The sequence below is a fragment of the Mus pahari genome, chromosome 1, assembly GCF_900095145.1.
Source record: "Mus pahari chromosome 1, PAHARI_EIJ_v1.1, whole genome shotgun sequence".
NCBI lineage: Eukaryota > Metazoa > Chordata > Mammalia > Rodentia > Muridae > Mus > Mus pahari.
The window spans coordinates 149,304,472-149,329,023 of record NC_034590.1 but is presented as its reverse complement, the minus strand read 5'-3'; the positions used below and the strand labels follow the sequence as shown (position 1 = coordinate 149,329,023).

General features: G+C 44.8%; 1 protein-coding gene across 4 annotated transcripts in view; it reads left to right on the top strand.

Moving 5' to 3' along the window:
- Nucleotides 1–24,552, top strand: part of Myof (myoferlin) — a 147,459-nt gene that overhangs the window by 90,414 nt on the left and 32,493 nt on the right. For all 4 annotated transcript variants that reach the window (XM_021211174.1, XM_021211167.1, XM_029535054.1 and 1 more), the window contains 14 exons: nt 1,473–1,604; nt 3,287–3,450; nt 7,322–7,436; nt 9,514–9,619; nt 10,666–10,811; nt 13,182–13,355; nt 13,782–13,890; nt 15,505–15,582; nt 17,210–17,391; nt 17,485–17,643; nt 17,759–17,857; nt 18,771–18,932; nt 20,967–21,132; nt 24,208–24,284. In XM_021211174.1, the coding sequence (XP_021066833.1) occupies nt 1,473–1,604; nt 3,287–3,450; nt 7,322–7,436; nt 9,514–9,619; nt 10,666–10,811; nt 13,182–13,355; nt 13,782–13,890; nt 15,505–15,582; nt 17,210–17,391; nt 17,485–17,643; nt 17,759–17,857; nt 18,771–18,932; nt 20,967–21,132; nt 24,208–24,284 (1,869 nt within the window). The remainder of the gene's footprint in view (nt 1–1,472; nt 1,605–3,286; nt 3,451–7,321; nt 7,437–9,513; nt 9,620–10,665; nt 10,812–13,181; nt 13,356–13,781; nt 13,891–15,504; nt 15,583–17,209; nt 17,392–17,484; nt 17,644–17,758; nt 17,858–18,770; nt 18,933–20,966; nt 21,133–24,207; nt 24,285–24,552) is intronic.

Here is a 24,552-nt window from a genome sequence, read left to right as displayed (position 1 = left end):
CTACTAGGACTCCATCCTAGAACACCCCCTCCCCATGAAGAACTTCCCTGGGAATGTCTTGGAAAACTGACAGAGGCCTAGGGCCACATCTAAGAACTCAACATCACTCCCCTTGGCATGCTTTGGCATCCTATCCTGCCTACTCCAACAGGAGCTCCTTGGATTTTACAGTGAAATCATTTTTAAAAAGAGAAAAGGCAGAGCCAAGGCGGTGTGCTCTCGAAAACAGGGAGCTGTCTGCTGACCTCTAACGTGTTAACGTTGTTCTTTGACAACGTTAAATAGTGTAAATAGAATGGAGTGATCATCTCCTTCCAAAGGTTCCTCAGCTTGAGTCTGATTTAGCACCAGGATTCTAGTTGCTGTCAGCAGTTTATTAGCAAATAAAGCTTCACAGGAAATCAGAGAGACCACAGGGCTGGGTTTCGTGTTTCTATGTATTTATTGACCTTGTTAATCATCATTACCTAGTTTTGGAAGTCTTTTGAGTCAGTAAATTTTTTTTAGTCTGGGTATTCCTTTGTAACACCAAAAACATTTAAGACTCCAAAGGGCTTTTGTTTATATAGCTTCCACCCCCCACCCCTCAGTATTTGTTGCAATAGAAATTAAAATAGAAAACAAAGGTAGGATACTGGAGACTTTGTCTCAACACACACACACACACACACACACACACACACACACACACACACACACACATACATACACACACCTCTCTAGGTCAATTTATAACAGAGCTTTTTGTCAAGACAACGGTCCCATGCTAATGTGCGAGTTGACCTGTGAGACCTTCCCCTTTTAGCAAGCCAAGTATTAAGAAGCCAAAAACCCAAGGGTTGGGTATTTAACAAAACTAGTAGTCTATACTGAGTTTTAAAAATCCAGTTTAATTATTTTTTAGTTCTTTAGTTAGTTAGTTAGTTAGTTAGTTAGTTAGTTAGTTAGTTAGTTTAAGTCAAAGTAATTCTTTAGTGGAACTAAAGCATTTCATCTTCTGTACTTGACAGTTACGTGCTCTTACTACCGCTGGGGGAAGTGGGATGTCACTGTCCCATCTGTGCAAATGTCAACATAACAAAGAAGACAAATCTCACATTGATGCTATTAGACAGAGTCTTTTCTTCCTGTAGGCCCCCCCTGAAATGATCTTGGGGCCAGGCGAGAATCTATGGTTCACATTTTGATTCTTTGACTGACTGACTGAACTAGAGACAGCGTATCAATGAAGAAAGTGATGTTTCTGGGGATAGAAGTGGGCCAGAGACCTGGGAAAGGCCAGGCTCTTTCCAGGGCTGCATGGAACTTATTGCTTTAGCTGCTAATCCAGCCTTTGCTGAAGGGTCCAAAGCAAATACAAACAGTCTGGTGGAGCAAAGGGTAGAAGTTGAGCATGCTTTGGGCTTTAGCGTACGTCACAGTTCGTACAGTGTCTGTCCCATGTCACCTAAGATGTTATTGTTCATCCACAGTATCCACAAGAAAAAACCAACGGGCCCAAAGTGCCTGCAGAGCTGCGCGTGAACATCTGGCTGGGTTTAAGTGCCGTGGAAAAGAAGTTCAATAGCTTCGCTGAAGGCACCTTCACCGTCTTTGCTGAAATGGTACCTTTGGTGACAGACCTGTCTTCTCTTTTTTTTTTACCTACCTATAGCTATCATCATTTCCACCTGAAATGCCTCCAAAAGAATCTTAGTCTAACAGATGAGAAGAGGAACACCTCCCCATCCTCCACCTCCTCCCTCCCCCTGGTCCCCCACCCCTGAGGGTTTCAACAGTGGAACACTCCAGAGTGGCTATCCCTTTTATGTGATAAGTCAAAGAGGTGGCCGACCACCGGCTGGTGACCTTGAAAATGGATGCTCTCCAGCTTGTGTCACTAGAACCAGTATGGGTCGTTTGTATTGGTGGCAACATAAGACACACTAAACAAGATACACACACAGGCATGCACACGTATTTCTGGGTGTCTTTGGGGGTACTTCACATGTGCACATCCAAGAACACCCTCTTTTATCCTGTACTAGTGTGGCTATCTCAAGATCACACCCCCAAAGCCACTGAAGGTCACCACCTTCACTCTTAGTGAAGCACTGTTGCCCATGCTGAGGCCCGCGCTTGGATTTCATTAGTGTCATGCTGGCCTCCGAGCAGAATGGACAGGAGAACCTTGTTCCTCTCTTCTGTACCCTTGCCATGCACATCCTAGTTCCATGGTTCCTTGTGATGACCATTTAGGAAGACCTCCCTTCCAGGCTCAAACCAGCACCCAAGACGGCACTGTTACGCTTTTGCGCCAATGCAACAGGCACACACTCACATTCCTGCCTCCCCTTGTAGGCAAAAGCTTACTTGTGCCTTGGGCAACTCATTTTCTCGGTAGGGTCAACATCAGATAAATAAACATACGAGTTTAAACCGAACAGGGACACTCACCACTCTGGGAAGTCTCATCTCTATCCCTGATTGAAAGCATGAAGATCAGACCATCGTGGGTTTATAAATTCTAAGAAGGGAATGGCCGGGATGGCAAGACAGCTCAGTGGTTACAGGTGCTGGTAGCTGAGGCTGATCACCGCATTATCAATCCCTGGGGCCCACATGGTCAAAGAAAAGAACCCACTACCGAAAGTTGTCAGGGCTTGCACACACTAACAAGTTTTCTTAACTTAGAAATGAGCACTCTGCAAACCAGAGTCATCTATTGCTCTCCAGAAAGCTCTTGTTCTACCTGCCATAGTCCAGAAAAGACTCAGAGCCTGTGAGGACCTGTAAAAGAATCATATTTCTGATGTATTCCTTGTGTATTGCCTGCCTGGGATAGTAACACCACCAATTAATTATTTCAATGGAGAAATGTGCCCAGCTCTAGCAGTGAACATACAAGTAAACTCTGCGAAATGCAGACACATGAGGATTGTTGTGGATATTCCAATGACATGCTCCTGTTTAATGTCATTCAAATAATGGAAAAAACTCACAAGGTGCATCACTGTTTGCACAACACACTCACAACCATGTGCGCATATGAATTCTAGAATAAGTGTAAGAACCGTGTTGTGCCCAGTTTACAGATGAGCACACAGAATCTTAGGAAGATGAGTGACTCATCCAAAGTTGCCTAAACACAGGCAGGCCTTGAATTTAGGTCCCTATTTTTAGGGACACATAGCTTTTACTGCTTTCTGTGATGATCTGCTCTCAGTCCTGGATACACTTGGATTCATGGCTGGCTTACTTTCTCGATCTTTGATAGTGATTCCCCAACTGTGTCTGTTTTTAACAGTATGAAAACCAAGCCCTTGTGTTTGGGAAGTGGGGCACCTCTGGACTGGTGGGACGCCATAAATTCTCTGATGTCACCGGAAAAATAAAACTCAAGAGAGAATTCTTTTTACCTCCCAAAGGCTGGGAGTGGGAAGGAGACTGGGTGGTTGACCCTGAAAGAAGGTGAGTATGTGAATTTCTGTGTCACTTGTTTTGTTTATGTGTGTGTGTGTCTGTACATATGTGAGTGTATATGTGTACATGTGTGTTCATGTGTGTGTACATGTGTGTGTCTGTGCATGTGTGTATTTGTGTAAGTGCATCCATGCCATAACACACACATGTGTCTATACATATGTGTGTATGTCTGTACATGAGTGTGTGTACAGATGCATGCATACCACAGCACACATTGGAAGACATCTTTTAAGAGTCGGTTCTCACCTTACACCTTGTTGAGCCAGGGATTTTTGTTTCTACTGTTTTTGTTCCTGTGTCCAGGCTAGATGATGCACGGCTTCTGGGTGATTCTCCTGTCTCTGCCTTCCAGCTCACCTTAGGGATGCTGGGATTACTGTTGTGCACCACCATGTCCAGCTTTTTAGCGGGTTCTTGGGCTCCAGCTCAGGTTATCAGGCCTGAGTGCTGGCTGGAGATTTCACCCACCGAACCATCTCCCCAGCCCCTCTGTCAGCATCCTTATCAATACCATTTTACCCACTGAGTAGGACTAAGTCCAGAAAAGTTGGAAAATACCTTCAATCTCAAAAGACAAGAATAAGAGGCACCTCAGGAACTGGAGAGCGCGGTCTGTAAACCCCAGCTGCCCAGGGGCTAAAATAGGAGGACTGCCCTTTCAAAGTCTGCCCAGAGGGCAGACTAAGCCAAGCTCAGCAATTTAGCGGGACCTAGTCTCAAAATACAAAGTAAAAAGCAGTTGGAGAGATGAGTGGGTATGTAACTCAGTGGTAGACTACTTGCCTCTCATGAACAAGGCTACAGATTCAATGCCGGTACAACTCTGTCTACACCTACATCTAGATATGGCTATGCAGCCATTACAAATGTACTCTGTATTAGACCTCAAAGCCCAAACAAATAGCTAACTGAGGTGCCGATTTAACACATCAAAGGGGATTCTAGCTGCCAGGTTCTCAGCATCTACCTGTTGCAGAGTCATCCTGGCTGCCAGACCCTGTTCCTACCCTAAACTCTCCAGCCCAGGGCTGGGCTTCCCTTCCCCCGGGTTCTCTGATTCCTATATAATCCAGCCATTTTGTCCGCGTTCATCTTTTTGCCCCTTGGTAGCTTGGCCACTTGATCCAAGGCATCTCTCTTAGTCCCCTCCCCTTCTCTCTCTTCCTCTCCTCTCTGCCCTCAACCCCCTCCTCTCAGAGCCTGGTTCAGTCTGGATCATTGAGGAGCCTCTGGCTACACTCTCCCCCCATACCTACAATAAACCTTCTCCTCTACCCTACCTAGAAGCGTAATATCCAAACCTCATTTTCAAATTCACCTGCTATATACGTTACTAGGTGAGCCATAGGTCCCTTTTGCCAGAGAAAAGGACAATGACTCCTTTCAGCAAGTAGGGACTATTTTCTCAAGTCCCCGAAGGAATGTTGGCTTTTGTCTAAATCGCCAGACTTTTGGGAAAAGGAAATTTCTTGGGACCAGACACGACTAGGCAGTGTGCTGAATAGCATCTAATTCATCCTTAACTACAGTCCCCACCCACCCCCCATAGGCAGCCGGGCAGTGGTGGCACATGACTTTAATCCAAGTACTTGGAGGCGGAGGCCAGCAGATCTCTGAGTTCGAGGCCAGCCTAGTCTACAGAGTGAGTTCCAGGACAGCCAGGACTATACAGAGAAACTATGACATAAAGGGAAAACATTTGAAGGATATCTGCTTTGGCCACCATTTCCTGGATCATGGCAAGAAGACATAGAAGTCCTGGTTCAGAGGAAAAGGACTTTAATTGCCCACAACTAGAATAAATGACTGAATGCCAGTGTTTTCTCTGGTTCACTGTGCTCCTCCCACTGAGTGGCATGAAGCGGGCCAGATGGCACGTGCGCCTGCCGTGTACTTGGGTTGAGAGGATGTCTGGATTTCAGATCCCGGTTCCTTTGTAGCGGGCGTGGCACCATGCTAGCCCCTTGCTCTAGGCAAAGACTAGCTCTGTCTTTCACGACCATTCCCCATACAGCATTGCAGAGACGCTCACTCATCACAAAGGCCACCAGTGCTCAGTGGCCAAGATGTACAGAGACGCGATGAATCCATGGAGAACTACCTCCAAACAGGATAATCCGATCTTCACTCTGCAAACAAGGAACCTGAGACCTAGGGAGACTAAGCACTAGTCCAAAGGCACGGATTTCTGCAAATGACAGGGCGTGCAAACCGATGCTCAGCCACGCTTGCCCAACTCAAGAAACATTAGGGAGCGCATGGCAAAGAGGTGAATTATGTGGTATGTGAGTTATATCTCAAAAGTTATCACGAAAAAGAAAAGAAATGTGTACTGGAGATATTACATCTCATTGGTTCGTTGCCTGCCTTGTGTGTTCAAGGTTCTGGGTTTCTGCCTCAATGCTCTCCAAAATAAAACACAGAGTAATAGAAAGTTAAATGCTTCTCCTGAGGCCTGGGGGAATCCCAGATTTCTTAATATTGCCAGCAGGGTTGGGGACAAAGCTCAGCAGGTTGGCTGCTTGCTGGGAATGCATAAAGCCCCAGGTTTGAGCTCTAGTGCTGAGTAACCCAGCATCCTCTGCTTAGGGAGCCTCTATTAGCCATCAGTAAGTAAGTAAAGCTGGTGCAGCATTTGTCCCAGAGTTCCCTCTTCTGGCTCCCTTGTATGGCACGCTTGGGGACCTGTATTGTAAGGGTCTCTGATTGTAGCTTGGTCTTTAGAGTCACCGCATGGACCTTAAAGTGGGAATAAAATAAGCAAGCTGTTCTGCCTGACCCAGTGCCCACACACCTCTGCTTCTGGTATAAGACTGTTTGCTTTGTTTAGAGTGGTGGGAATTGGCACGTGCGTGTGTGTGTGTGTGTGTGTGTGTGTGTGTGTGTGTGTGTGTGTGTGTGTGCACTCGTGGGGGGGGTTGGATTGGACAGAAGAAAAAGAGCTGAGGACAGGGGAAAGGTAGAGAGAATTGTAACTGGAAAAACACAAGGCTGGGATGCCAGAGACAGCCGCCAAAGCGTTTAGTCTCCTTTGGGGTGCAGAGGAGTGATGGATGATTTTAATTTATACAAATGGCCGGGGCCATTTGCTTTTTGATACCCCTCCAGTGTTTGATTTCAGGGAGGGTAGGAAGGAGAAGAAAAAGAACCCTCATTTGAGGGTCCCTGGCAGAAAACTTAAGACAAGGTTGAAGCCTCTACGCACGCTTGCTCCAACTGTGGGTTTTTGAAGCAGTTCTAAATCCAAGCAAAAGCTGGCAAGGCAGAGGAGAGTCAGTACAGAGGGCTTAAGGGCCCAAGAGGGTCTGGAGTCTGAAATGAGCCGTCTTGGCTATATACTTAAAAACCATCAGTTTATGTCGTGTCGAGCAAGCAATCCATGGGCACACGTTTCCACACAGCCTCGAGCCTGCCTCCACTCCATTTTTTAAAAATAGAGAGGCCATAGAGGAGTATTTCCTTGCTCTTTGAACTACCAGCCAAGGGTTTTACTGAGAAAATGCTGGAAAGTCTGTACAGAAAGGAGAAGTATGGAAGACACTCTCTAGATCCCTGTAGGAAGCGGCTCACAGCATGGTTTTTCCTGGCTCCATCCTAATTAAGAAGAAGGAGCAACCTTGCCAATGAGCAGAGTCCTCTATAATTTAGGTCTCACTGCCCCACCACCCCCCTTTCTCCGAATGAATGTCAAAAGCTTTTAGTTCAAAGTCGAATTTGGAATGGGAAAACTAAAGGGCTCAAACAAGAAGGGAACTGGTGTCCTTCCAGGCTGTAGGAGTCTCCCGACAGTGTAAAATAGCTAGGGTTGGGTTCCATTTCGCCTCCCTCGGTAACAGGAGCCCTCTCTCGCCCACAGCCTCCTGACTGAGGCTGACGCAGGTCACACCGAGTTCACTGATGAAGTCTACCAGAATGAGAACCGCTATCCCGGAGGCGAGTGGAAGCAGGCAGAGGACACCTATACCGATGCGGTGAGCCGTTTGCTCTTAACACAGACCCTCCGGTCCCGTCGCTGTGCATCATGGGGCATGCTCCATCTGCTCTTTCGCTACAGCCCCTGCTCCAAATCACCTCCCTTTTACAACTGAAGCCACGCAAGTGCATGGTCACTACTTAGGGCCAGTAAAAAGTAGACCTCTGCCTAGACAGTGCTTTGAGTTGTATATGATTTGTAGGTAAAAATTCGTTATCTAAGTAGTTTTTAAAATCATGACAAATGAAATGCTCACTTTAAAGAATTACACAAACAAACATACACATACACACACACACACACACACACACACACACACACACACACACAAATTAATGGAGCTGAATGCCTGATGTTCTTGCAAGGGACTGGAGTTCAGTTCCCACCCATACTGGGGCTCACAAACACCCGTACGGCAGCTGCCTGGGATCCAATATCCTCCTGCGGCCTCCGTGAGAAACTCTTATGTCCTATGGATCAGCATCCCACGAATAAAAATAAAAATTTTAAACACATTTAAAAAAAAACTTTAAAAATAAATTTAAATAGCTTTTAAGGAAATGAGAAGTAACTATCCCTCCCCGCACACAGTGCCCTTCACAGGATAACCACGGTTGCTGGTGTCTGTTCATGTACACGTGTATTGTCTCTTCTTCTAAGCAGAAGTGTGCTGTGCATATACGTTACAAGGTGTACTTTCACATAATGCTATATTTGAGCACCTGTGTGTGTGTGTGTGTGTGTGTGTACCTGTTCATGTGGGTGTTCACAGGGCCACACATACAGGTATGTGCATGTGCATGTAGAGACAAGGTCAACCTATAGTTAACCTTCCTCCAACACTCCCCACCTCATTTTTTTTTTTTTTTGAGACAGGGTTCTTAGTGAGACTGGGCCCCATTGACTGAGCTGGGCTACCTGGCCAACAGGCTCCTGGGATCTATTCATCTCCTCCTCTCCAGTGCTGGGTTACAGATGTGTAATTTCACTCCCAGCTTTTATATGCATGCTGGGCTTCTGAAGTAATTATTAACTGAGCCGTTTTCCCAGCTGCAGGTCATCTTTTGATAACCGTAAATCCAGAGCTATGAACTTGGTTATAGGCCCCTGATGTCATTTATTTGTTTATCTTATAGACATTTAGGGTTTGTTAGTTTGGGGTGAATTTTTGTTTTGTTTTGTTTTGATTTGATTTATCTTCAGTGTTTATAAAAGATGTGACAGTAGTGAATATCTTGTAACAACCATTTTTACACAACCAGTGAAAGCCAATGCCCAGAAACATATCCTTGCAACTGTGTGTTAACTTCTAAATGCATAGAGGTGTTGTGATAATCTCACCAGATGGCATTGCAGGGATAGGGTACCCTCTTGCAACAGCAGCACAAGGGGGCACTTTGCTTCCAGCCCATCCCACTACAGCGACTTTGCTGATCCATAGACAGTGGTACCTGCTGTTGTTCCCCTTCGCATTCTCTTAATCTAACATGAAGCTGGGCACTTCCCATGTGTACAGCCACCTTTATGTCCTTTATATATGACCTTTGTCACCATAACTCTTTTGAGTCTTAATGTAAACCCAAGTCAACGTTTAGTAGAAACTTTGCTCAACCTCACATGATCAGTCTCTGGTAGCATTTTCTGAACTTGAACACATGTATTTTAATGCTTGATCTGGTCTCTTTTGTTTTTGTTTGTTTGTTTTTTGTTTTTTTGGTTTGTTTGTTTGTTTCCTGAATAGGCTGTCATAAAGATAAGTGGCACCATCCAATAGTATTAAATGAGACCATATGAAATTGCTAATGTTTGACCATTTTAGCTTACAAAACCAAGAATTTCACATGATTCAACTTAATACTATTCTCTAATAGTAAAAACAGAAGGTACTGGAGAAGTGTGATTTTAATGTAGGATTTGTATGTAAGTAAAAAAATAGAGGCCTTCTAAATAAAGTTGATCTCAATGGGGTATCTATAAAGATACACAGATTCTTTAGTTAAATATCAGGAAACTTTCCTCACCTGTGATTCTCATTCGCACCTGTCTGTGTGTCTGTGTATCTGTCTGTCTCTTAGAATGGAGATAAGGCAGCATCCCCCAATGAGATGACCTGCCCTCCAGGTTGGGAGTGGGAGGATGACGCATGGATATATGACATAAATCGAGCAGTGGATGAGAAAGGTATGTACATCTGCTTGCCTGAGTGCGAGTCTGCAGAAAGGCCTCGGTTAACCAGAGCAAAGGTTCCATGGGAGGGAGGACCCTGGCTCCACCTAGGTCATGTGGTGTAATCCACACCTATTCAAATGAGTATCTGACTCAGATGAACAGATGGACAGATGCTGGGTGAGGAGATGTCAGGAGTGGAAAATGGAGGTTCTAGGGCTAGCCAGCAGGACTTTGGGGTACTTACAAATCCTGAATAGAAATATAGGAGAGATCTAGAGCTTGGATTTTCTCTTTCCTATCTACTCCATAATCTACCTGAGATAATCAACCTTAGAGGTCCCAGAACTCAGGTAGGAGAATGGCAAAATGTCTTGCATGTCATCCCACTGGCGATCTTGATCAATGTGGCTTCTAGGTACAGTAATACATACCTTTCTCTACAAATGGTCAGGTCTATCAAAAGGAAAAGTAACATTGATTTGTTCCTCTGAGATGTGATAAAATGTAAGCAGAGTGGGGTTGATATGTAACTGTCCAGATAGATGTTGAATTGCTTGGGAGGCACATACTGGATTATGCTATACATAACAGCAGTTATGAGTAATAACTCCATATCAACCACATAGCTGTGTGTCTTTTGCCTTTTAAAGGTTGTCATGTTGGAACACAAGTGGTTTTCCAGCTTGCGGGAAACATTACTGAAGGGCTAAGGATGGCAGAGTGCTTTCCTGGTATTCACAGAGCCCTGGGTTCAATTCCTAAGAAGCAGAAAGGTTGAGTACCTCTTAGCCAAATTGCTGGGGGGCCCAGAAGTGGTTTTTGGTTTGAGAAATTAAAAAATGTTCAGATTTTGGAATATTTGTGGCATAATGGCACCCCCAAAATTTCAGCATAGCATACTTTGTATTTTCAGATTAGGTATGCTCAACCCCGTGACAGTCACCGTAGCAGAGAACATCTGTGAGCGGAGAAAGATATGTTCTTTCCTAGCAAGTTATATTTTGCTGATCACACACGATGTATCTCTTTTGGGTGACTATTCTCAAACTCTGTTGCAGGCTGGGAGTATGGAATTACCATTCCTCCTGATAATAAGCCCAAATCCTGGGTTGCAGCAGAGAAGATGTATCACACTCACAGGCGGCGGAGACTGGTCCGAAAACGCAAGAAAGATCTGACACAGACGGCTTCTAGTACCACAAGGGTAAGAGGGGCGGTAGGAGGGAACTGGACCACGTGCTCTGCCCACCGCACTGTGCGGAGTTCCAGCAACAGGGCTGTTTCTGCAGAGCCGTTTACAAGTCAAGGATCTGATTCCTGGGTTCTGGAATCGTACCTGCGAATGCTAGACATCCCTCACCTAGGCCTATGCTGAGCAACTCTGGGGATGAGAGCCCACACAGTAACCTGTGTCCCCACAAGCCCTCGAGGAGATGCTGAGGCAACCTGGCGGATGAGACATCTAGAAGGGATAGAAAAAGACTTGGAGGTTGTGCTGGCAGAATAGGAATAGAATATAGAATAGTCTACCTCAGAACCTGGAACAAGATGCGGAATTCAAACCCTGGGAGCGAGACTTTAACTATGACCGAAAACAGCCTGAGGAGGGTTAATATTTCAGCTTACATGTCCTGATCACAGTCTACTGTGAAGGAAGGCAGGGCAGGAACTCGAGGCAGGAGCCTGGAGGCAGGAGCTGGTGTGGAGGCCACGGAGGGGTGCTGCTTGCTAACTTGCTCCTCATGGCTTGCTCAGCCTGCTTTTCTATAGCCCGGAACCACCTGCCCAGAATCGGCACCATCCACAGTAAGCTGGGCCCTCCCACATCAATCATTAATTAAGGAAACACCTTCCAGGCTTGCCCATTGGTAGACACATTATTTCCTTTGAGGTTCCCTTTCCCCAAATTACTCTAGCTTGTATGTAGTTGACCTAAGACTATCCATACCCTAATTTGATTAGGGCATTACAAGGCTTTAAACTGCATAGTGGATTAAGTGGACTAATAATATGAAATCGACAATAAACCATATGTTTTATGCATAATGTAGAACACTTGGCACACATATACATCATGCATAAGCTGTAAAGTCTGAGCATTGCTCATTCCACAGATGGAGTTCATAGGCATGAAATAGACTTGCCTTAGGTCATATCTCCAGGAAGTAACTGTTTAGACTGATGCTAAACAGGAACTCTTCCTATTGCTCTAAAGGCTCAATTCTCGTAGGAGCTATGAAATTACATTTTACACAGGAATGAGCTTCCAGAGAGCAAAAATAGAGCTACATTATTTTGGTATCCCCCCTACCATGTTACCAGGATAGGGTGTGGTAGAATCAATGAGTCTTAAACACGCATTGCTTCATCCTGATTGGGTGAGACATTCCTAGACTTGCTTTCCTTTCTCTTTCCCCATGATTACCAACATGGCTCTGGAAGAACACGGGGCCACCGGGCGGAAACCCCAGTTCCTCCCATGAGCCCTGCAGAGGCTTGAACCATATTCTCTAACCTGATTTATTCTCAGACACGACACCCAAAATATGTCATCGTCACTAACCAGACTATCACAAAGGAAGATACAAGATCATGTGAAATGTGTACTTTATGTTTATTTGAAGTGGAAAAAAAATTAAAGACCATACACAAATAGCAACCCTACATGAAGCTCTTATTTCTAGATTAATCAATAGTAGTCAGTATTATTTTCCATTTATTCCATCTGGTCAACTTGTAAGACACTTAGAAGTTGCAACGTGAGAAATTTTTGGCCACTCAAGTGTCCAATACATGGAGACAAAAGCCACAGCTGTCTTTTTGTTCAGTGATACCTCTTCCTTGAGGACATGATGTCTGTCACAATACAGGAGCTTCGGTGTGTTAGAGGACTAGAATAAAACATTGAAAACAGAGCATGTGCATAGAAATCATGTTTAACTTAAAAGTACTGTACTCGGTGATTAGCTGCCACAGAAACAGTATACTCTGATTTAGCACATCATTGCTAATAACCTCAGGTATTAGCATTAACAGAACATTTAAATATTAAGGGATGTTACCATTTTATTCATATGTAAAATGCAGGTGATAATTCTTTCCAAACAGTGTCATACTCATGTGTTCTCATGAGCAATCTGAGAAAGAACCCGCGCATCCTCACCCACGCCTGTGCGTGAATGGTTACTCCAGTTGCCTGGTGCCTCTCCGTTTCCCTACAGTCCCTCGGCTCTGCCAAGTCAGAGCCCCCCTTGTCTTTCTTTACCATATCCCTGGCTCCTCGCCCAGTACTTGACAGAGAGGGGAATTTTGGGACTACATATTTGTCCATCGACCAAGTGGTCTACTTTATCAATATGAGGAAGATTATTATTTGTCATAAAATGCTGTACTTCTTTTTTTGTTTTGTTTTTGTTTTTCGGTTTTTTGAGACAGGGTTTCTCTGTGTAGCCCTGGCTGTCCTGGAACTCACTCTGTAGACCAGGCTGGCCTTGAACTCAGAAATCCACCTGCCTCAGCCTCCCAAGTGCTGGGATTAAAGGCACGCGCCACCACGCCCGTACTTCTATTTTAGGCCATGGAAGAACTTGAAGACCGAGAGGGCTGGGAATATGCTTCGTTAATCGGCTGGAAATTCCACTGGAAACAGCGCAGTTCAGACACCTTTCGCCGCAGGCGCTGGAGGAGAAAAATGGCTCCTTCTGAGACACATGGTGCGGCTGCCATCTTTAAACTTGAAGGTGCCCTTGTAAGTAACCAGAAGCTAAAGTGTGATTAATGATGGTGTAAAGGAAGTGTGTGAGTTCGGTAGAAAGCACAGCCAAGCCCAGAGAGGCTCCTATAACCCCAGTGCCTCACAGCTGCAAAGATGGGGGAAAAGTGGACGGCCTGAGTGTCCAGTGACTCCCATCTTAGGAAAAAAAAAAAACACTACCCCATGAGAGGTCCTCAGAACGACAGTGAAGACACATCTCTCTCTCCCAGCAATTTTCTAGTATGTTTTCCAGGACTCCAGTTTCAGGAAGCATCTTGCACTTTTGTAGGCACAGATGGCTTGGTTGATTACGATGGTGATATGATGGTGATTGGTGATGATGATGATGGTGATGATGATGGTGGTGATGATGATGATGATGATGATGATGATGATGATGATGACTTCCTCCTACTTTAGGGGGCAGACACCACAGAGGATGGAGATGAGAAGAGCCTGGAGAAGCAGAAACACAGCGCCACCACTGTGTTTGGAGCAAACACACCCATTGTTTCCTGTAATTTCGACAGTAAGTTTTAAGCATGGCTGTGAACTCTGTGTCTGCCACTTTTATCTCTAGAAAACTCTTCAAATCTTCAAATGTTATAATACATCTACACAGATGAAGGAAACTCTATTTCTTCACTTCCTGAAGAAATATTCATGAAGAGGATTCATAAAATGCATTTTAAAAAACTACTTGGGATAAAGAATGACCAAATTACTGGTCTTAATTTCTGTTTAAAATACACTCGTTCTGGCTAGAAAATGCTAAATTATTATCTTAATTATGGAGAAAAGGCTAAAATTTTAAGGAAGATATAATCTCAATGCCACCCTTCAAGAATTTCAGAATGTTATTAGTAGTGGCATATGTAAATAGGACTTAAAATGTACCCGATATTCAAACATTCACAGTTCTGAAATTATGTAGTCAGTCACAATACTCTACTAACCCTCAAAAATTGTGTGTATGTCTGTGTACCTGGGTATCTGTATGTCTGGGTATGCGTGGATGTATGTGCTGTATACATACATTCAATATAGTGTGTGTCAGTGGGTGCATTGGTAAGAAGAGTTTGAACATTTTTAAAAGTCAAAGAAAGTTTTAGCAGATAACTGTCCCAGACATGAATCTCACATAGCACTGAGACCTTGCTCAGTGACTGCTAGAGATCTAGGCTCATCTGAAAGTCTGTGATGAACAGCTGTGCACTAAACCCAGGAAAGTCACAATGGGACTAATGTCCCTCTGATCACCATGCTGGCATTGGGGTTATTCTAGCAATTATTTATTTGGTTTCATTTTCTCTTTGGAGGCAGGTCTTCTATGTGTAATCCAGACTGCCTTGACTTGCATGCTGAGATTATAGGTTTGCAGCGCCACACTTGGAATATAGTAGTTTAGAGCACACCCCCATTACACACTCGCCTGACTCTTATCTGTATAAAATCCATTTTAAGACCCCCCCGCCAAGCCTACTTTTAAATTGTCAAACGTGTGTGTGTGTGTGTGTGTGTGTGTGTGTGTGTATGTGTGTGATGAAGTTTAATTTATAAATTAGGCACAGTAACAGATAAAGCACAGTAACTAGTGATAGATATGGAAGGTATTAAAATGCACTGCAGTAAAGCAGCCAGTACCACTGCACTTGTTTTGGGCCTTAATTAAATAAATGAGAGTTACTTAACACAAGCACTGCAATGCTATTTACATCAGTCAGTTTGCTAACTGAGACAAGGAACTACCGAGTGACTACCAGGCAGGCAGCTTATACAGCACAGACACACAGACTGGACAAAGGCACAATCAACATTCCAAGTGAGGCAGCTGGGTGCTTTGAGACGTCACACTGCAGGGCTTGCAATATGAAACTTGTGCATTGTATAGTTCTGGACTATTCCATTTAATGTTTGTAACCTGAGATCGGTTCCGGGCAACTGAAATAGGAGCCATGAAAGCCATGGATGTGGGGACTACTGTGAGTGTCCTTTTACAAGAAACCACTGTGTCGGGAACATGTGTGCTCTCTGCTACGGGGAAGTGAATCAATTGACCCATGTGACTGCAACATGTGTCACCTCCAAAGAGCTGAGAAGAATCCTGTTGACAGTGTCCTGTTTCTCATCGCCTCCCCTTCAGGAGTTTACATCTACCACCTGCGCTGCTACATTTATCAAGCCAGGAACCTCATGGCTTTGGACAAGGACAGCTTTTCAGGTGAAGGGAAAATCCCTACTACTCTCTTACATGGCAGGCTAGCTTGGATCGACTGCTCACCAAGTGGGTTTTGTATCTTGTTTTGTCTTCATTTCTTACAATAAAACCCTTTCCATGTAGCAACTATGTTGGTATGCTTGAAGAGAACCACCCAGTCATGACTTGAGGAATTCCCAACTGCTTTAAGAACTGTTGCTGGGTGCTAGAGATGCCCAGGATACACGAGGCCCTTAAACACTAATAAACACAGGTTGAGCAAGAAAGTTCCCTGAAGAGCAACTTCTGACCTCTCTTTATGTGCATGGCTTCGTTTTAAACCTGAGTCCTGGGACAATTGGTAAATTAAGAATCTTTACACTTTTTAGTTATAGTTTCAAGATGATGAAAGAGATCACATACTTGACCCATTACCCCATGGCACCTGTCTGTGAGTCTTATGTAGTATGCTTTCGCCTCCTCTGCTGCCTTCTCCCACCCTCCCCCAAGCCCTACCCTGGCCACCTTCTAGCCCTATGTAACTCTGAGCCTTCAACCCTGGTCTCACATTGGCACTTCACATGTGCTTCTGGATACGCTCTGTCGATGTGGATAGAATAGAAGCCATCCTATCCTAAATAGAGTAGAGGCTATTTAGAGACATTCTACTATGAGACCTGCAAGCTGGCAAAGCTTCCCTGATTCTATGGAATCCGCTCTTAAAACACTTGTCTGATAATATCGTGCACTGTGTCAATTCTTATTCATGCCACAAGAACTCTTCTTACACATTATTAGTTAATTATTCCCTTTCCTAATAATATTAGACCAGATTATCTAGATCTGGTCTAAAAATTTGATCAAGATTATCCTAGTCTGTAGAACACAACTTCAAAATGTTTTTGAGGACATTTTCAAATAGTATCCACAAGGGGGCACTCTCTCACTGTAGAACCAATCCGAATTCTTAGAAAAAAATCTTCACTGATGTTTGTATCCCAGTTGGATACAAGATTTATCAGTGGGGCAAAAAGAAAATGTTTAGTCCTGTTGCAAGTTGTAAATTCTGAGAGCAACTAAGCCTTTCCTATTTACTGCTATATTCTTGAAACCCAGCACGCAAACACAAAATTTTCTGTATAGATAACAGTAGAAGCAAAAGCATAAAATAAACTTATATTTGTCAGTTTATCAAAACAGTAGAAACAAAAACATAAAAATGAGCGGTATTTATCAGTGACATGGGTAATAGGTTCTCTTCTAAAACAGAAATTACTTTCGTGGCAAAGAGGGAGGAACCGAGGCTTAGGAAGGTTAAATCTTTTTCTTCCAAGGTCATGGGGGCACAGCAGGCCAGATGTGTCTGGTTGCAAAGCTTGTATTCTAGATGATGTATGTGAAAGACTGTGTGCCCAATGAACCTTGATGAGGATAAGTGCACTCCAGAGAGGCAATCCTTTGCACACGTCAGGGCCTCCCGTTAGACGCTTCTCACCATGATACTGTCCTCTGTGGTGCCCCACTTCCCGGACTCCTTGTCTTCAAAGCATATGACCACTATGTCCAGACGAAAAGTCTTTGCTTGAAATGCGCTGTCATAGGAGTTAGACTTCTCCGAGACTCTACTGTTAATATCTTTTTCTGTCCATAGATCCATACGCTCATGTCTCCTTCCTCCATCGAAGCAAAACCACTGAGATCATCCACTCCACCTTGAACCCCACCTGGGATCAAACCATTATATTCGATGAGGTTGAAATCTTTGGGGAACCCCAAACAGTTCTACAGAACCCACCCAACGTTACCATAGAACTTTTTGACAATGACCAAGTGGTAGGTGATAGGACAGTTTCAGATGACTTGGGGACAGGGCACTAGTCTGCAGGGCTATTTGACCAGGAGTTTGAGTGTGGTTTCCTTCTCTAGGGTAAAGATGAATTTTTAGGTCGAAGCATTTGCACTCCCTTGGTGAAACTGAACTCAGAAACGGACGTCACACCTAAGCTTCTCTGGCATCCTGTCATGAATGGAGACAAGGCCTGTGGGGATGTCCTTGTAACAGCAGAGCTGATTCTGAGGAACAAGGTATCGCTTTGTTCTTGCTCATGGATTCTGAAAGCCGCTTAGAGCACCTCAGTAATTCTGGCTACTCTCTGCTTTACTGAACGGGAAGTGTTGACAGCCTGCGTTTGTTCCACAGGATGGCTCCAACCTTCCCATCCTCCCCTCTCAAAGAGCACCAAACTTATACATGGTCCCTCAGGGGATCAGACCTGTGGTCCAGCTCACTGCCATTGAGGTACGTATTCTCTCCGAGTTTTACTCGAGGGTGCATCTAAGAGCAAGGACCATTAGTGTAGGGCATGCCTCACGCTGCATGCTTTCTTGCTGTCTCTCACTTCCTATAAAATCTGCTTCCCTCCCCCCCCCAATAGAAATAGTCATAGAAAATGGAAACCTTAACAAAGCAACAAGAAGCAGATTTCAGTGATTTCTTTGGGGGGGGGGATTCACCAGAGAAAGAAAAGATAACCCAAGAGAAAGTGCCGTGTGAACGACAAGGTCTGCAAAGGAGACAGGAGGTCGGGGGGGGGGGGAAGGGAAACATCTGGACTGTGGCGACATGGGAGATAATTAGGGCAGTCCCAGGCTGTGGAGATAACCTCCTGGTCCTGATAAGGGAAGCCTTGTTAGCTCCTCTGTGTTGCTGTGCGTTCAAAAACAGACACAAGGGAACTTCAAACAGCAGCTACCAGCTTGGAATGCTTGCAGGCCATTTACCATGCAAGAGGTTTATACTTGATCTTCCGAAGTGCCCCACAGTGGCTCACATGAGTCCTGTTTGCAGATGAGATCTAGAGATGCTGACTGACTCAGCAGCATCTACAGCTGTCCTGCTTTGTCTTTAGCTATCTGGCAAAAGGGAAGGACCAAAACCACTTTCTCTGCATTTCCACAGGCACCTGAAGATAATATGCACTGGTATTTTAGATGAATGTGTGATTGAGATTGGATTATTCCATATATGTGTGTGTGCATGTGTGTGTGTGTGTGTTTGTGTGTGTGTGCATGCATGTGCAAGTGTGTGTGTGTGCATGCATGTACATGTGACTGTGTGTGTGTGTGTGTGTGTGTGCACTCACGCGTATGTGTGAGAGTGCATCTCTGTGTGTGTAATGTGTCAGGTTTACTTCCCTTCTCTGTTCCCCCAGATCCTAGCTTGGGGCTTAAGAAATATGAAAAACTACCAGATGGCTTCTGTCACATCGCCCAGCCTGGTGGTGGAATGTGGAGGAGAGAGAGTAGAATCAGTGGTGATCAAAAGCCTTAAGAAGACACCCAACTTCCCAAGTTCTGTTCTCTTCATGAAAGTGGTACAGTATCTAGACTCTGCATGAGCCCATGCAGGTTGAAAAACCCAGCCTTATAGTAAATGTGTCGGAGACTTCTCCCCCCTTAGGTCATCTGTAGCCAGTTACTGAAAGCTCTAAACAGCCCCAGTGATGGGGAAGTATCTATGAGCAGTACTCGTTTCTCCAGAACGTGTTTGGCCTCTGTTATAGGCTCTGAGTGAACCCCTCAAGGCCAGATTGTTGACTAGTGCGAATGCACATGGACCAGAACCTTCCCGCTAGGATCTGGATGTCTAGGAAGGAACAGCTGTGGAGGACTTCAGTGCGGGTGATGTGGCATGGCCTTAGTAGTCTGTGACTGAGTCCATGCCATGGGACCTTCTTTGCTCCTTTGAAGTTTACCTCTGGTTGTCAAAATTGTGAGGGGTCAGATGGGACTCACACACCTCCACCTATTACAACTAGAGCAAGTGGAAACCGCCCAACTTGTCCATTTTGAAAGAAATTAAATTCTTAACTTTCTTGCTTATCCCTGGTTGTCCTGGAATGCATTCTGTATACCAGGCTGGCCTTAAATTCAGAGATCTGCTTGTCTCTGCCTAGCAAGTGCTAGGATTAAAGGCATGTGCCCCCACCATCCAGCAAACCTTAACTTTTATGAATAAAAAAATTCATCTTTGCATTGATATACAAAATATTACAATAAGGACATACAAAAATGGAAGACTAGAATTGTCCAATTCCTTCCACAGCTCATCTTCCTTCATATCCCCAACATATTACCCTTGAACACTGGGGCCACATGGTTTAACCTCTCATTTTACATTTGAGGCAGTTGAGGCCTAGAGAGGAGAAATGACTTGCCTGGCCTCAGAGCAAGTGTGCACCCTTCTGTGCTTGTGGCCATGGTCTAGTTTCATCTACAACGCCAGCTCAGTGCTACAACTCTTTCCTTCATGTTTGAGGCAATGAAAAGGTTAGGTAATGTGTACAGGAGGACCCAGCAAGTGAGTAGCCAGAGCTTGGACTGGGATCCTTCTACTCCATGATTCTGCAGATGGACAGTCATATGGACACGTAGAAGCAGAATCCCTAATTAGTCACTGCTAAGAAACTCTGCCAATCCTCACCCACTCTCCTCCATCCCCCCCTTCCCACTTCTAGTCTACAACCTAGCTTTGGTCAACAGATGTGGGAGGAGGCACTGAGGGAGCACCCCACCCTCTATTCCAGTGCAAGGCCAGCGACGGATATTAACCCAAACCACAGTCAAGCTTCCAGGCCAGCCCATGTTCTCCAGTCAGGGCAGTGTCTTCAAGGCCCCCACATCCCAGGAGCACCGAAGGCAAAATGAGCATCCCATTTTGGCTTTTGACTTCTAGCATCGAAGGAATTCCAGCTTGCTATTTCCTTTGAAGTTTCATTTATGGCCCCGCCATTCCTAAATTCCACTTAAGCCATGGCTAACAGAGGCCCAAAGTTCTGCCTGCTACATGAATTTTCTTATTGTCTTTGAAGAAGGATCCATCCCACATCAGCAACAGGGCTATAACCTCCAGCAAGTGGTTACTGAGCACTCATAGATTGTCATCAATTGGTCTAAATGTTGGGGAGATCAAGGGACCAAAACGATCTAGTCCCTTGAAATTCCACCTCAGGAAGAAGGTTGTGGGAGGGAGTTGGGCTCAGTGACAAAAATCTCATTCCACATTATGCTTGCCAAGTACAGCCTAAGTGCTTCACCTATGGATTCCACAACTCAACTATGAATGATGAAGTGACCCAGCACACAGAGTTAGAAAAGTTCCCTAAGGCCATGCTCTCTGTGATGGCAGAGATAGGATTTGATCTTCCAGAGCCAGGCTGAAAGAGTACGCTATTAGCTCTGAACCGATTACCAAGTACCTCAGACCCTGAAATACCCAAGGAAGGTCCCTCTGGGTTAGATTTAATGGGCAAAAAGAATCTGGGCTGGTCCCCTGGGGGAACTGACTGGCAAAGCTGTTCCTGTCAGATCTGGAAACGAAAAAGGACATCTGTTTTTCTGGTCCCTAGTTCTTGCCCAAGGAAGAATTGTATATGCCTCCACTGGTGATCAAGGTCATTGATCACAGGCAGTTTGGGCGGAAGCCTGTGGTCGGCCAATGCACCATTGACCAGCTGGACCGCTTTCGGTGTGATCCATATGCAGGAAAGGAGGATATTGTACCACAACTAAAAGGTATGTCTATAGGCACGTCTATATGTTAAACTATTTAGCTTCTCTTGTGCCTGGTCTGATTGAGTCTTCACAAACCATATTCTAGATGTCACAGAAAAAGCAAGGTCTGATTTACAGAGTACTAGGCAATTCTTCCAAGGAAATGCTAAGAGCCAGTGGTACAGCCAGCCTGGACCCTTGAGGGACTTTGAGGGACAGACTCCAGTGCTGAAGAGGCTACCCTCTGGCATGCCTCACTCCTGTATAAACCTGGAATAACCTTTGAGGTAATGTGGCTTGCTACATGACCTTTCCTATTTGCCTTTGAAGAAGGATCCTCGAAATTCAGGGGATGCTGTTCCCACATCAGCAACAGGGATGGAGGCATTCAGCCTCCAGCAAGTAGTTACGGAGCGCTCGTAGAATGTCATCAATTGGTCTAAATGTTGGGGAGATCAAACGACCAAAATAATCTTGTCCTCAAAGTGCAAGAGCCCAACAAGAAAATGAGTGTGTGTGGGTCAGTGCTCTAAATACTTTGGTGTAAAGATCCAGGGCCTCCTGTGTACAGAGACGGAGATTCCATCCACGAACCTTCACAGGAGATTTTTCCTTCAGGGGGGTTTGGTTTGGTTTCGTGGGGGGGGGGGTGTTTGGTTTGGTTTGGTTTTTGTTTGGGGGGTTTTGTTTGTTTTTTTGTTTTGTTTTTGTTTTTGTTTTAGTACAGGATGGCCTTGGACTCTGCTTTCTCCTACTTCTCCCTTTCAAACGCTAGGTTTGTTTTTCTTGGCCAGCTCTAAGGAGGAGATTGCAATACCAACTTAAGTGTCTACGGGCCCACTGCATCCATGTTTCACAAAGGTTTTGTGAGGTTATTTGAAAGCCATTCCATTGTTATACATACAGAAAAACCTTAAATGATTTACCTTAGATCATATAGTTATGTAAGATAGGGCAGGCTATAATATTTAACTTAGAGTCTTTAATAAATAGCTAACGATACCGTGTTTTGCTCTTTCCCATTCAATAGACACTTGTTTTAGTTTATCATATACTTAACACTGCACTAAGGGCTTGAGGCTCAGTCACTTTAGTGTCCAAGATCCCAAACAGTTTGGCTTCGTGAGGTTAGACCTCAGTGGAGGACTAGAAAAGTCTATTCACCTGTCCCTGAAAATTCTATTCAAGCTATCAAGATTGAAATGAATGTCTTCTGTTTAAGCAGGTAAGTCACAAACCAGTCCTAGTTCAACCACCAGAAGGCTTGGTATTGATATTACAGAGACTCTGAAACTTATCTGTTAGAAGAAGAAAAAATATATACCAGGCACAGGCAAGTGTTTTGTGTCCTTCAGACATTGCTTACTGGAGGATAGTAAGGATAATGGAGAACTGCCACTCAGGAGTAAGTTTGCATATGGCGGTGTTCATGCATCCTTGTCCATCTGGCTCTTGTGTCCTGTGTGACTGAAGTGGCCTGTATTTGCAGATGAGATAATCTTAGAAGTTTCTAGGCTACTCATCTATCCGAAGGTGCCAGATAAATGCAAAACCCCATTTTAAAACAACCAGTCTACCATTGGTGCTCAGTAAATGTCGGGTTCCTTCTTCTACCTGAACTGTTTCTCTGACACTTCCTGAGTACCGCTCATCTGTAGGCTCTGGGTGATTGATAACATAGAAACTAGAGTCTAACAGATCTAGGCTATGAACTTCCATCCACGGCTTAACTTGAAGCAAATGATCTGCTTTCTTGTAGCTTCAGTTTATGCTTTTATCTTTAAAATGGAGATTATAGCATAGTGAAAATTATCGAAGGGCTAAATGAGAGCATGTAAACACAGTGCTTAATTAACCCAATACCTAAAGATAGATACACCTCACTCCCCCCGCCCCAAGTACCGTCCTTCCCAGCCTTCATGTCTTACATGTCCAATGCCTGGGTGGGCTTACAGGTCTTTTGGATTGGTGGAGTTTGTTCTGTCTGGGTTCTGGCCTAGGACCTCTTGGGGTCTTCAATGTAAAGAACAAACAAACAAACAAAAACCGTGATGCTCCCGTGACCCCACCCCTGCCTGCATCAGGCTGGACCTTGGCACCTGCCTTTAACTGAGATAAACCACGTGACTCCAGAGCCTGTTCCCAAGCAATTGCTGTTACTTCAAAATCCAGAGTTACATCCATCTGGGAAACTGCATGTAAGGTCGGGGCATAGGCCTCCTTCCTCTGCGTGCCATGGAAGAGCAAGGACTGGACAGGCAACAGCAGCTTCAGACTGCCGAAGAGATTCATCCCTGCTTTCTCCTCCCCTCTCTTCTCCCTTCCCCTTCCCTGCCTCTCTCTAATCACCTTCTCTATCTATCCTGTCTTCCTCCATTCCTCTTCTGTGTTTCTCTATCTCATTTCCCAAGAAAATGAGGCTCTTTTAGACACAGATTCTCCATCTCCATGCCCATTCCTACATGATCAACACGATGTTTTTAATGGTGTATGAGTATGTATGTGTGTGCACGAATGTGTGTACGTGTGTGTACATATGTGTGTGCGTGTGTGCGTGCATGTGTGTGCATGCATGCATGTGTGTGTGCACATATGTGTGTGCGTGTGCATGTGTGTGTGCGTGCGTGTGTGGGTGTGGGTGTGTGTGTGTGTGTGTGGGTGTGTGTGTTGCTATGTGGCAGATAGAGGGCCATTTGCAGGAATCAAGTCTCTCCTCCTTCCACCGTGTAGGTTCGGAGGATCAAACTCAGGCCATCAGGCTTGGCATCCAGCACCTTTACCTGAATTGCCATCTCTCTGGTCTTCAACACAATTCTCTTCCAAGTGCTCCTTATGCATAGGAACTGATCTAACTACCCCAAACCAAGACAAATGAGCCACATAGTCTCCTATGAAATGTCTAAAACCCTATCCTACTCTGAGAATGTGGCACGTGGTTGGGTCATTGTCCACATTCAGGTGTAGTCCCCCATCGAAAAGTTTCACCCAGGTTAACTTTATCGTCCATTTTGTGGCTGCTCTACTTGACCATGGGATGGAATGTTCTCCAGTATGCTGTTCCAAGTGTCCTAGATCACAAAGCTCTTTGCCTTGCAGCCTCCCTGATGTCTGCACCTCCATGCCGGGAAGTCGTTATTGAAATAGAAGACACCAAACCATTACTGGCTTCTAAGGTAGGTTGTATTCCAGATGTCTAAGCAATTGATGAACTCCAGCAGCCATTCAAGGCCATTAAAATCTTGCTCATCAAACCAATGTGCAAGGTCTGAATAGACACAAGATCTGAATCTTGTATTCATCTACAGTTAACAGTGAAATTGTATCAAACAGAGCTCCTTAAAAGGTTTCCACTTGCCAGGCATGGTGGCACATGCCTTTAATCCCAGCACTCGGGAGGCAGAGGCAGGTGGATTTCTGAGTTCGAGGCCAGCCTGGTCTACA